The sequence below is a fragment of the Rhea pennata genome, chromosome 2 (assembly GCF_028389875.1).
Source record: "Rhea pennata isolate bPtePen1 chromosome 2, bPtePen1.pri, whole genome shotgun sequence".
Lineage (NCBI taxonomy): Eukaryota > Metazoa > Chordata > Aves > Rheiformes > Rheidae > Rhea > Rhea pennata.
The window spans coordinates 17,996,189-18,008,287 of NC_084664.1; the positions used below are offsets into that span (position 1 = coordinate 17,996,189).

General features: G+C 34.9%; 1 protein-coding gene across 3 annotated transcripts in view; it reads left to right on the forward strand.

The window, feature by feature from the left end:
• The window catches only part of MPP7 (MAGUK p55 scaffold protein 7), a 166,141-nt gene that overhangs the window by 119,569 nt on the left and 34,473 nt on the right, over positions 1-12,099 (forward strand). For all 3 annotated transcript variants that reach the window (XM_062568998.1, XM_062568997.1, XM_062568999.1), the window contains 5 exons: positions 4,942-5,023; positions 6,686-6,771; positions 8,619-8,693; positions 9,327-9,523; positions 10,066-10,130. In XM_062568998.1, the coding sequence (XP_062424982.1) occupies positions 4,942-5,023; positions 6,686-6,771; positions 8,619-8,693; positions 9,327-9,523; positions 10,066-10,130 (505 nt within the window). The remainder of the gene's footprint in view (positions 1-4,941; positions 5,024-6,685; positions 6,772-8,618; positions 8,694-9,326; positions 9,524-10,065; positions 10,131-12,099) is intronic.

Sequence of the window (12,099 nt, forward strand, 5' to 3'; positions counted from 1 at the left end):
AGCATTTACTAAACCATTTAAATTTTTATTTTCTATTTATTTTTATGTCTTTTTAATGATTTTTCCTTCAGAATATGTTCTAAAGTCTTATATACTCTCAGCTGAGTTCAGATCAAAGATTGTTTGCTTGGTCAGTTCTATTCACTATTCTCCAGCCATAAAGTCTGACTCTGACTTGCATAGAAAAATCAGAATTCCTGCTACTGAACTTGAGATTGGAGGTACTGTACAGTATTTTTAACAGATGGAGATTCACTGGTTTCTTGACTTGAATATATTGAGCTCTTCAAACTTTTCTTTCACCTCAGATGTGGTACATGCTTATTCTGTACTTACTTATTTCAGTAAGTACATATTTCCTGCATATATGAAATCTTTTTTTTTTTTTTTTTTAACAACAAAGTAGGGCAAATCTCTAATCTCTACTCAGTTTTTGGTTCCAGTTGCCGTCCTCTGTGTCCAGTAGCTCAGCTTCTTTTTGTGCTAATCTTCTGTCTGTAAACTCTTTATTTGTAAGCAAGCAGTGGAGAGGGGATTTTTTTTTCCTTTTTCCTGTGAAGTTGTATGCTTTACATCAGCTGCTCATGCTGGAAGTTCTTGACTCAATATTCTTTGGGTCATTTTCCACAATATTCTCTGTGGAGCAAACTGGGCTCTTTCTTAACTCCTTTGGAATATATCTTCTGCCCATTTCTCTATCAAACTACACTGTATTTCATCTTGTGCTGTTCATATTTTTCTCTGAGTTAAGGAACTCATTGATGCTCCGAGCCCTTTCTCACATATTAATGAAGGTTGTGAGAAGGAGACACAAAGGTTTATGGAGGGCCTTTTGCAGGCGAGATTTCATAAGGTTAGAAAATATTGTTTAACTTCTCCTTCTCCCACAATTCTTTTGCAAAAGGTGATTTAAACTTTCATTTCCACATTTTTTTTTAATTGCTCCATTGGCAAATGCCATTGACGCAGTTTCACTCAAATGATAAGAAATTACATACTGGGAGGTTTTGTCTCAACAGAGCAATTTATAGAACTTTCTTGAGCCTTATGTAGACAGAACTAGAGACACCTCTTTTTTGGAAGTAGTCCAAAATTCACCTGGCTAGCCTTTTTATCAGAGAGCTTGGATGGTTTTTGCTTGTGCCATAGTCTAGGTTTTTTTCCAGCTATTTGAGTGTTCCTGGTTAACATTCCTGATACCTGAAATTGTACAACTGGGCTACCAGGTGTTCAGTTCAGCTAGTGGCCTCTGACGGCTTCCTGCCCTAGCTTCCAGATCAGATTCCGGGTTTGGTAGAGCACGCTGCAGGTTTTCTGAATGGGATTCCTCTTCAAGTTAAGATCGTTGCTTCTTAGTCATATAGATCCATTTCACACAAATTTAACTATGTGAAAACTAGTTTCTGTGCTGTGCCTGTAGTCAAGGAAAGATAGGCAGCTCCTGAGACTGAATCGTTCCAGCTCTTTAAAATGCCTGTCTTAACAAAGGGATGATTCATTCTCTGGAGCTGCCTATTTCTTTTCATTAACTGCAGGAGGAGCCTGGACACCTGGTTTGAACTAGATACCTGACTTCCAGAGCTAAACATGGGTGAGGTGAATTGCTGTGATTAAGAATGTTCTTTTTTATGCTCTGCCCTCACAGAGTCTACAGCTCTCCCTCTGTGCCTCTTAATCACAGTCCCTATAGCTGGGCTGTTATTAGTGGTGAACAAAATAAAATAAATCTGTTCTGTAGATGGGATTAACCTGGGTATAGGGACAACCTCAATGGGAATTGCCAGTAGTCAGCTTTTGTGTGCATAGTCTACAGCGTGCACCCAGAGTGGAATTTGGAGATCACTTTTTAATAACTATTCACTATAAGGTAGGTAACTGATGTTTGTGTTTGTATTTTCAATATTGAATGCATTAAAATGAGGTTTGTTGAATGTTTCATTTGTATTCAATGCTTTAACAGAAAATATGCAAAAATATTACTGATGTTTCAAACCTCCTTGTTAGTAATTTATTTTACAAGCTACTCTTTCTTTCTTTGAAAAATAAAGGCTTACGATGTTTATACTCTGAAACAAGTAGAAAAATAAAAATGCTCACAATTGTGAAACACCGAGTTGTGCTCGGCAATCTGCAATATTACACTAAAAATGAAAAAAAATGAAGAGACAGTCTCACTGAAGAAGCTTGGATTATTTTTAGTGCTTTTGCATGGTATACCTTTAAACTTTTTCTTAGTCTGATCACCATATGGCTCCCAAACTCCTTATTTTTTCCCTTTAAAAGTATTTTAAACTGAGCTATGCTATTACATCTGTATATGTCTCATTTAGGGTAACTTACACTTTTGGCGAGCAACACTGAAAATATTTTCCAGCTCTCAAGGTCCAACCTAACCTTCTTCCATTTTTAAAGCTCTAAATGAGGAGCTGCACTGCACATGTAACTGAAAGTACTGGAGCTGAACATCTCATAATAAGAAATTCTTGCCAGATTATATATACCTCATAGTTTAAGCAGAGCTGGCAGCAGTACAAGAGAAACTGTTTTTTTCAGAAAATCAAGTCTCCATGCATTCAAAAAGAAATCTATTTGTGTTTGATGATTTCTTTTTAAGTATTCTAAATTTGGAGGGGAGGGAAATTTGAAGAACCTCCTTTTTCCTATGTTTATCACAGGTACAGGAAAAATCACAAAACTCAGCTACTGCTTCTTATGGGGCTGCCCATTCACTTGATCTTTGAGTTTGCCAGGAAGGAATTATTTTCAATTAGCTAACTTGAGTTCAATAATTTTTGTCTAAACTTTAGCTTGATTTTGTGCTTTGTGTGAAAATTCCAAATTACCTTGACTTTCTATGACTTCTCTCAAGTCAGCTAATCTGTGCTTAGAATTCATCTTGTGCCAATATATTGGTAGTGGCAATTGCCTAAAGCATAAAGTAACCATTCCACTTTGACAAGTGCCTTATCATTATTTCCAGATGTCAGCTTGGTCAATACATCTTCTCTCATTCCAGACAAGTCTTTCCTAGGGCTTGTCTAAAAGCAAGATGAAGTAAAGTAACCATTTTCAAAGAGGAGCATTGGAGGTTGTGGTGGTCGGGTAGTCTCAGTGGAAGGCTGGCAGTAATGGTGTGCACTTTGCATGCAGTGAAGAATAACATTGTTGATTTTTACGCAGAAACAAGGTGCTTTTACTGCTGAATGGGGGCCTCTGTTATGTGGACAGTGCATTGGACATGTCCTGTATTGGCGTTTAGCTCTAGCATCATAATGTTGCCTTTTCTTTTCTTTTTTTTTTTTCTTTTTTTTTTTTTTTTTTTTTAATGAATGTATCTGGAAAAATGCTTAGTACTTTTAAACAGATGTTACTTTTCAGGTATTAATAATAAATTTCAAAATAATTGCTGTTGCTGGAAGATCAGAATTTAGTATTGAGCTATATGCTAGATGTGTTAATGCTTGATTTGGTATATTCATTGTGGTACTCAATGCTTTTTATACAGAAGTCTAAAGTCATGAATTTTTAAAATGAGATTAATTGCAGCTAAATCTTTATAATTCCTTCTAAACTTTCAGACTTATCTGAAACTAGAATGAGGTCATAATAAGGAATTCAAACAAATATCTGCCAAAATAATTGCACTGTAAGCAATATGTAAGAATTAGCTTAGCAAATGACAGAGTTGCATTGCTTACAGATAGAACTGTATACAAATAAATCTAAGATATAACTTAAAATGGACAACATGTGGCTCTAAGATTTTACTTAGAGTTCTGACTTCCTTTAAAGCTTTTCCTGAAAAGAATATTGTGTGATGATTTTATTAATTTTTCTTGGGCAATTTTCTCTATTTGCAGTAAATACAGTTTGCACAGAATCTCTGTATATGTATACACACACACACACACACACACACACACATATATAATATGTAACCATATATTATATATAGCTGTATAAATATTAGTACATATACATAGCCATAACCTCCCTCATCACTTTATGGATTCTATCTTCCAGAATAAGGCAGGAATTTCCCCACGTCACTGTTTCTGGTCTGCTTGAAAGAACTATCATCAGAACTTAAATAGAGGTTCAATGTCTCTGGCTTCTGTTCTTTTCTCACTTGGTCCTGCTGGTCTGCTGGACTCGTACTTGTCACTTTGTGCCTCTTTTCAGAACACACTTGCAGTTCTAGTTACAAAGGCATCTTTATGATCTACACAGCTATTCACTAGAAATTTAACTACATGATGTCATTTTACCTAAATGTCTTCCACTGTATTTATGTAAAGTGTAAAAAAGTCACGACTAACATAGGAAATGTTCCACTTCTCTGCGTTCTGTGTGTTGCCCCTTGTGTATTCCAGGTAAGCACTGAAGTGCAAGAGGATTTCTCAAATCTGTGTTTATTTCTTGATAACATTGCAAACCTCTGTTGTCAAAAAAGCAAAGTAATTAGTGAGCGCACAGGCGGTTCTGAATGCAAAGTGCAACTATTACAAATATGGATAAACTTTTGTACCCATGGTATGCAGCATGACCTCTTTTGGTATGGGAACATTTTGTCAACTTCTAGTAATAGTTTAGCACAATTTTAGCAACAGACTCAAGTAATGTACACTACAGTTGTTAACATTACGTTGAAAAGTACCCTTTTTGCATCACTTGTGCTTCTTTATAAAGCTGTGTACATGCAAAATGGATGAGTCACTACTGAATGAGGGGGCAGGGGGAAACAAGTCACAGACCTTAAGATCATAGTAGTGGGACATATTTTGTATATCTTTTTTATGAACGAGCGTCATTTCTAGCTTATTCACACGTCAGTACTATATCAGTATTTTGCAATTTTACTTAGTAAATTTTTTTAAGGTAGTGAATTAAAATTACATTCAAAATAATCAAGAATCTTTTTTTTTCTCCCCTTTTTTAAAGGGGGCTACTATTAAAAGGGATGAACATACTGGTGCAATTGTGGTGGCCAGGATAATGCGTGGAGGAGCTGCAGACAGAAGTGGTAAGGTGTTGCTTCTTGGCACTAGCTATTCAAGTTACATAACCCAGAAAGAAATGAGATGAAATGGAAATATTCTATATGTATGAAATACAGCAGTATCACAAACAAAAATTTATGAAAGTGCTGTTTCAGTACTGATGAAAGTATTTTTTGCTGAATTGTTTCCCCAATTTGCTTGCAACAGAGTATCTTTCAGTTAGTAAATACAGGCTTTTGCTGAGGTTTTTTTATAACATGGTTTGTTTACAGTTGAAGACATCTACTAAAAATGAGTTAAGCCAAATTATAACTTACTGCATTATTTGATATGAGATTTTGGATGTTTCTATAAGATTTTCTTTATTTTTTTTTATTCTTTGTGGGTAGAAATAAAACTATGGCAAAAAAATGGTCATTGTACATTTTAGATTAAGCTAGGAAGTGATTTTTTTAATGTTATTTCACAACAAACCTCAAAGGTCTTAATTCTTGAGAACAATTGGATTCAGTTCCAATTTTATTGAAACCATTTTATTCATTTGTAGGACAGCCATTTAACACTACATTTTTAAATGTCATCAAAAAGGAGTAGACTGTCTTGTAGTTTTGCTTCATTACTGAGTGATCATTTTATGTATTTTAGTCAAAATTTTAAACAGACAAATTATGACCTATACAAATTTTAATCAAAGGAGCTGGTAAATGAAGCAATGTTAATGCATGAAGAATATTTATTGAAAGCATGACACACTGGACTTAGAAAGTGCAGTATTTTGCAGCACTCCTTCTGCCTAGGGGAGCCCTCAGGTTTAATGAAATTCCATAGAAAGATTACCTATGGAAATAACTCCTAAGAGCTATTGAATCAAGGTGTCTTTTTAGAGTACTCTGTGGTATCTGACTAATATAAAAATAATGACCTGAATTATCTACGTGGGTGGCTGTTATCACAAAGAACTCATATTAACATCACCAGTTGTTGTATTCTTTCCTTTTTTTCTCTGTTAAATTTAGTTTTACTTCTGTTGGGAGAATGACTTTTACTACCCATATTTTCATTGGCTGTTCTTACTGAAGTAATCGGAATCGTTCAAGAATAGTTGGAAGTTTTAGTATATCCATATGGGGTTTCAGCTGGTAACTCTCAAAATATCAGCACATCCCTGACTCCCATTGTCTGGGATACTTAAAATCTACAAGAACTTAAGAAAGGGGTCCTAAATTATCCTCTAAAAGTGCCCGTCTCTTTTCATTGAAGGCAATCAAGAATAGCTGTGTGGAGTAAATCTAGATATATATTGTTAAATTAGGAAGTATTTGTGCCACCAAATTAGCACTCTCAGCCTAAGTTGTCTTTGCAGTACTTGCAGCTGTGTAGCTGCAAAAAAGTAGTGCGAGTGGAAAGAAAATTGGCACAGACATTTCTCAAACATCTGCGTACAAGACAGTCTGGAAAAGTCATACAGCAATGGTACTAGTTTTCAGGAGTAAGGAAGGGGGGTGAGTAAACCAACTATCTCAAGGTTATCTGTAAGGACATTAACTATTGTTGTGTTCGACATATATTCCTGCCTTTAAGTTAGAGCTTAAAGTGGATGAATAGGGTGAAAAAAGCTGAATGTTGATGGCATCTTTTGTGTTACACAGAATTTCCAATTAACAAGTCCTCTTTTCTTTCTGTAGGTCTTATTCGCGTTGGTGATGAACTCAGGGAAGTCAATGGGATTCCTGTAGATGATAAAAAACCTGAAGAAATAATACACATTTTGGTAAGTCCTGAACATTTTTGAATGAATTTGGAAGAGTCAAGAAAAAGTAATATGACCTACTGTTTCTGGTGTATTTCTTAGAAATATATTCTACAATATTGCTTTTTCTTTTAGTATTGTCATTTGCAAACCTGTACTTCCTGTCTCTTAAAGAATGATTGGCCGCACATTACATATGTGCAATCACAAATGACTTATCAGGAATTAATGATAATAATATGTCTATGAATATGCTGCAGACTTCACTGTATAACCTACAGTTTAAAGCATACACTAATCTGTTGAATTCAAACCATTTAAACTTAGTTATTATTAGTTATTGTTAATGCATTATCTCCATATGAAAGTGAATTCAAGTGAATTACCTGATGTAATCAAATAATAGGGTATATTAGTATTGTATTTTATATTGATTCACAGTTTATAGTGATATATGTGTTAATGTTTGCTCTCCTCTGAACTACACAATTCCTAAAGCCAACCTAGTGACTTATGGAGAACTAATTCAAATTAAATAATTTCAGCTTTTTCAGAAATATTTAGTATTTTTGCAGCAAAGAAACTGATGATGATAGCAACAGTTCTTTATATTCATGGTTCAGTCATTTCTAAATACATAAATACATGGTTGTCCTGCTGGAGTGAGTCATACGGTTTTGGTTCAATAGCCAAAATGATTCATTTCAAGTGTTAGCACAGCGATATGCATACTTACCTCATTGTTTTGTGTTCCCTAAAGAAACGTATTTTCCTGCAAAAATTAATATTTAAAAATCTCTATAAACACAATAGCACTAGAAAAGGTGTGAGCAATTTCCCCGTTTACCTCCTTAAGGTGCAATATAAACATCAAAAGCTAGTAAGAGCTTGTTTCAAAAGTAGCAGAATTATTGATTCCAGTCCTACGGCTGGTGAAATAAGAGCTTGGCTGCTGCATGTCAAACAGTGAGCTTTTGGATCACAGACACGCAGGCAGAAGTATGTCTCTGTTGGTAGTGGACAGGCCTGTTTCCATTTTGCTTAAATTGTTGGCTGTCTGTTGCACTCTGCTAGTTTTATGAAACTTGTCGGCTGCCTGCAATAGTAGCAGAGTCTCCAGCTGATTAGCACTTCCTTCAATAGCAAAATGTCACTGAGGCAGTGGGACTATATTGTGGTTAATAAGTAAAGTGCAGCCAGACACACTTTAAGTGGGATATAGGGAAAGATGAATGGATGAGGTGGTTGATGATGGCTAACTTGTTTTAAGATTTATAGTGGAGGACTTTTTTTCCATTTAGTACATGTAGTCTATTCAAAAATGTTTTTCTTTTCTAGTTTCTTTAACCTGCCAAAAGAATAAATCCCCCCAGTAGTTTTATATGATAAATATGGCACAAGCCTTTTTGAGTTTTTCTATCTTTTTTTCTTTCTTTTTTTTTTTTTTTTTTTTTTTTTTTAATTTTTGAAAAATGAAATGTTAGCTGGATTTTTCCAGGGATGTCCAAACATTGCCAGGGATATTGCAGTTGCTTCTAATATGCATGCATTTTAACTGTCTCGTTTGTTCTTACCTTCAGTGTAAAACTGGAACCTCCAAAACATGCAGGTCCCAGTTTTTAACATTTGTTCTCTACCTGCCAGTGATGAAAAAAAAAAGACGACGAGTGGGTACATGTACTCTTTGCAGTTCACAGTTTGTACCGTAAAGCTGTGAAACAACATGAATCATCCTTGGGAGAGGATAAATTCATTGTATTTTGAGCATTTTAAAATTAATTTGAATATCCATTCTTCTTCAGATTTATCATATTGTATAAAATGTACAATTTAATTCTCAGTGCATTTTCTTTTATAATATTCACTAGGCTCAATCTCAAGGAGCAATTACATTCAAAATTATACCTAGTGTGAAGGAAGAGACACCAGCAAAGGAAGGCAAGGTAGGTAACTACTTAAGAGTATTTCAGAAGCTATTGCCATAACTGTTATGCTGGGGATACATATTGTTTGCTTTAATGACAAAACCAAGATTGTCATGTATACCTCAGGCCTCAGATTTTCTGATGTGACAATGTTTAGGGCACTGAACACTTGCATACTCACGTATTAGATTTACAGATAAGCCTAGCCTGGTTCTTAAGGCTCTAACTCTGTGGCCATCAAGTTGAAATAGGTGATCATCAGTCTTCTGTTATGAATGATTTGCTTCCAAATAGTCCTTTTCACCCATCATACACTGCGCAGAAGGCACTTCAGAGCATTTTCGTTCAAAGGTGTCTTCTCTCCTATCCCCCTTACTAATATACTGTTTATTTGCAAAATCTAAAGTTCTGTTTACCTTTGGGAGCTGGATCTTTCTGCCTTTACTACATATGAATTCTGGTTGCAGGAGCAATAAATTAAACATTGCTGTATTATGTGTTAGACTTCTGTAAGGATGTTTTATAGCAGTAAATGTTTATTGCGTTACATTATTTAGCTCAAAGTATTTGAATAATAAAATCAAAAAAGCACAATACCTTTTGATTACATTTGATATTTGGATTCTAAAACAAAAATATGGTTTGTTTCAGATGTTTATCAGAGCCCTATTTGACTATGATCCTAACGAGGATAAAGCAATTCCTTGTAAAGAAGCTGGACTTGCTTTCAGAAAAGGAGATATCCTTCAGATCATGAGCCAGGATGATGCAACCTGGTGGCAGGCCAAACATGAAGGTGATGCCAATCCCAGAGCAGGCTTAATCCCTTCAAAGCATTTCCAGGAGAGGTGAGCTATTGAAAAGCATGGTTTCATTAGGTTTTGTAGTTTTTTTTTTTTTTTTTTTTTTTTAAAAAAAAGACACTTATTTGTAGAGCCTTTTGGTCAGCACAGTTGTCATATATATGCTCATAGATTACAAGGGTATGATAAACCTGCATTTGCAGTAAGACAACTGAACTTGGAAACCCATTGCTGAAATACTTTGGATTTCCTTATTTGTCTGGCTAGAATTAATAATGGCAAAAACTGATAGGATAACACTGATCCAGATTGAAAGAGAAACCATATGGAAAATAGCACATCAGTATCTGTATTCACATTGATGTACAATGCAGGAATAAGAGCTGCCACGGGTTTAAGAGACCTTACGAAAATTTGAGGCTCAGAAATTAATTTTTAGAATGCAAATAGATTGTTTTAGGTTAATTTCTTATAAAATCTTTTGAATATTTTGCAATAGTCTCCTGATGTTAAATGTTTATTAATCCCAAAGTTGCAATAAAAACTGAGGAGTTTGTGTCTTTCCCTTACCACCTCACATTTTATAGGAGATTTGCACTAAGGAGACCAGAAGTGCAGATTCAGCCACTGAAAATTTCCAACAGAAAATCATGTAAGTCTGTTAACCTGGAATAGAAATCATAGTCCTGATCTCTAACCTTATAAAACAGCAGTTTGTTTCAGCCCTGTGAATAGAAGATACATTTCTTCAGGGCACAATAACTCCTTGATCGCCTTGTATCAGTAGGAAAAATAAATATAACAACTGGAATTAAAGTTTAGAACTTTAAGTACCAGCTAACAATTATTCCCAACCTTTTGATTTTGTTTTTGACGCATTGAGCCCAATTAATATTTTCATATATACTATTTCAGAGGTTGAGAAGTGTTCTTTTCCCATTGAAATATTGCATAATTATCTCTAAAGTTTATATAATTTGGACTGCATCAATGCAGTGAAATTTAGATTGAGATAGATTAAAAGTCTGATGTTCTCCCTTCCCTCCCCCATAAGATTGGTTATTCTTTTCGTGTCCTATGAAGCGGTGTGAATTTTTAAAAAGTCGGGACACTCAGTTCTTTTTACAGGCTCTCTTGGTACTATTTCTTATTGTTTTCTAAACAAATTCATTTTTAATAATGTCTGCTTTTAAATACAGTAGTTGCACAATATAGCAAAAATAAGCTCTAAGCAAGCACATACATTGAAACAAATATTTTCTTTCCCCTGGAATTTGTATCAACATCTGTTTTAAGTATTATTGCATATTTTACTTGACCTGTTATTTCTTTCAGTTATACAGACTCATAACAAAGTGAGTACAATGTAAGAAACTATCATGCTTCAGTAGGATCTGAATCTTAAATACAAACATGTTTGTGAGTTCAACTAGAAATATTCAGAAACTGGTCTAAAATTTCCAAACATCTTTCTTTCTCTATCATTAAAACAAAAAGTATGGATACTATGGCAAACAGTGGATACTGGCACACTACGTACAAAACTAAATGCATTTAACTTCAAAACTTTTCGCTGAGGTTTCTGTTGCAGTTTTCCCTAACTCCATGCCATGGCTTTTGTGTTCCAAATTTTATCAATTACTGTTAGTTTTCTAATATTCTAGTATATGTTAGTAACTTTCATTCCATTTCACTATTTCATTCCATTCACTTATTTGATTATAAGTCCTAATGATGCTGTTAACTCCAAAAGTCTCATTTAGCCTTGTAATTATGTTAACAGGAAACTGCATGGTTACAATACAGCTTTTCTAATTTATACAGATCACAGAAACAAGGAGGAAGTCCTCCAGCTTGCAGTAAATATGTTATTTCTCTAGGTTCTAGGTGAAGTTGCTCTGCCCCAGTTTTGGAAAAGTTTCTGATCCCATGTATAGCTATTTCTGTCCACTGTTCTTGAGTCTGGATAATCTCTGAACAGGAGCCTTCAAATAAGGTGGCACTGGTGCTTTTGAAGAGGTAAATCAGCTACTGCAGCAACACTGCATGATTCCTTATATAATAGACTGCATCTTTTTAGTGACCTTTAAGTGAAAGGTTTTGTAAGATGCATCACACTCGTCCAAGAAAACAGGCTGTTCTTGATTGAGAATTGCCAAATTTGTAATCCAAAGAAGGCCCACAGTATGATGCATACTATTTTTTCTCTCTGTTGTCTCCATTTACCTTGCCTTAAGTACTTAAACAAGTGAGCAGAACTCTCTTCTTGTACTTTCATTTAAAACACCACCGGGCCTTGGGGTTGAGCAATATACCTATTACTAATCTCTTTTAGATTTTATTGAAACAAAGTAAGGTCCGGCTTAGTGTCATCTAGAGGGCAGTGGTGCCTGTTGAAAGAGGAAGGATAGAAAAGTAACATAGATTTACCATTTTCTCTCTTCCTTATATCTTAGGATAATCTGCTGCTAAAGCTGACAGATTTCCATTGAAAGAGGGAGAGTGCTGTTCTGAATGGAGGTCCACTTCTTTATTCAAAGACTAAACATGTTTTTGGTGTTGAGAGGGATTTCAGGTCCTTCATAGATGAGACATTTTAAGGACAATAATTCATCGATAGA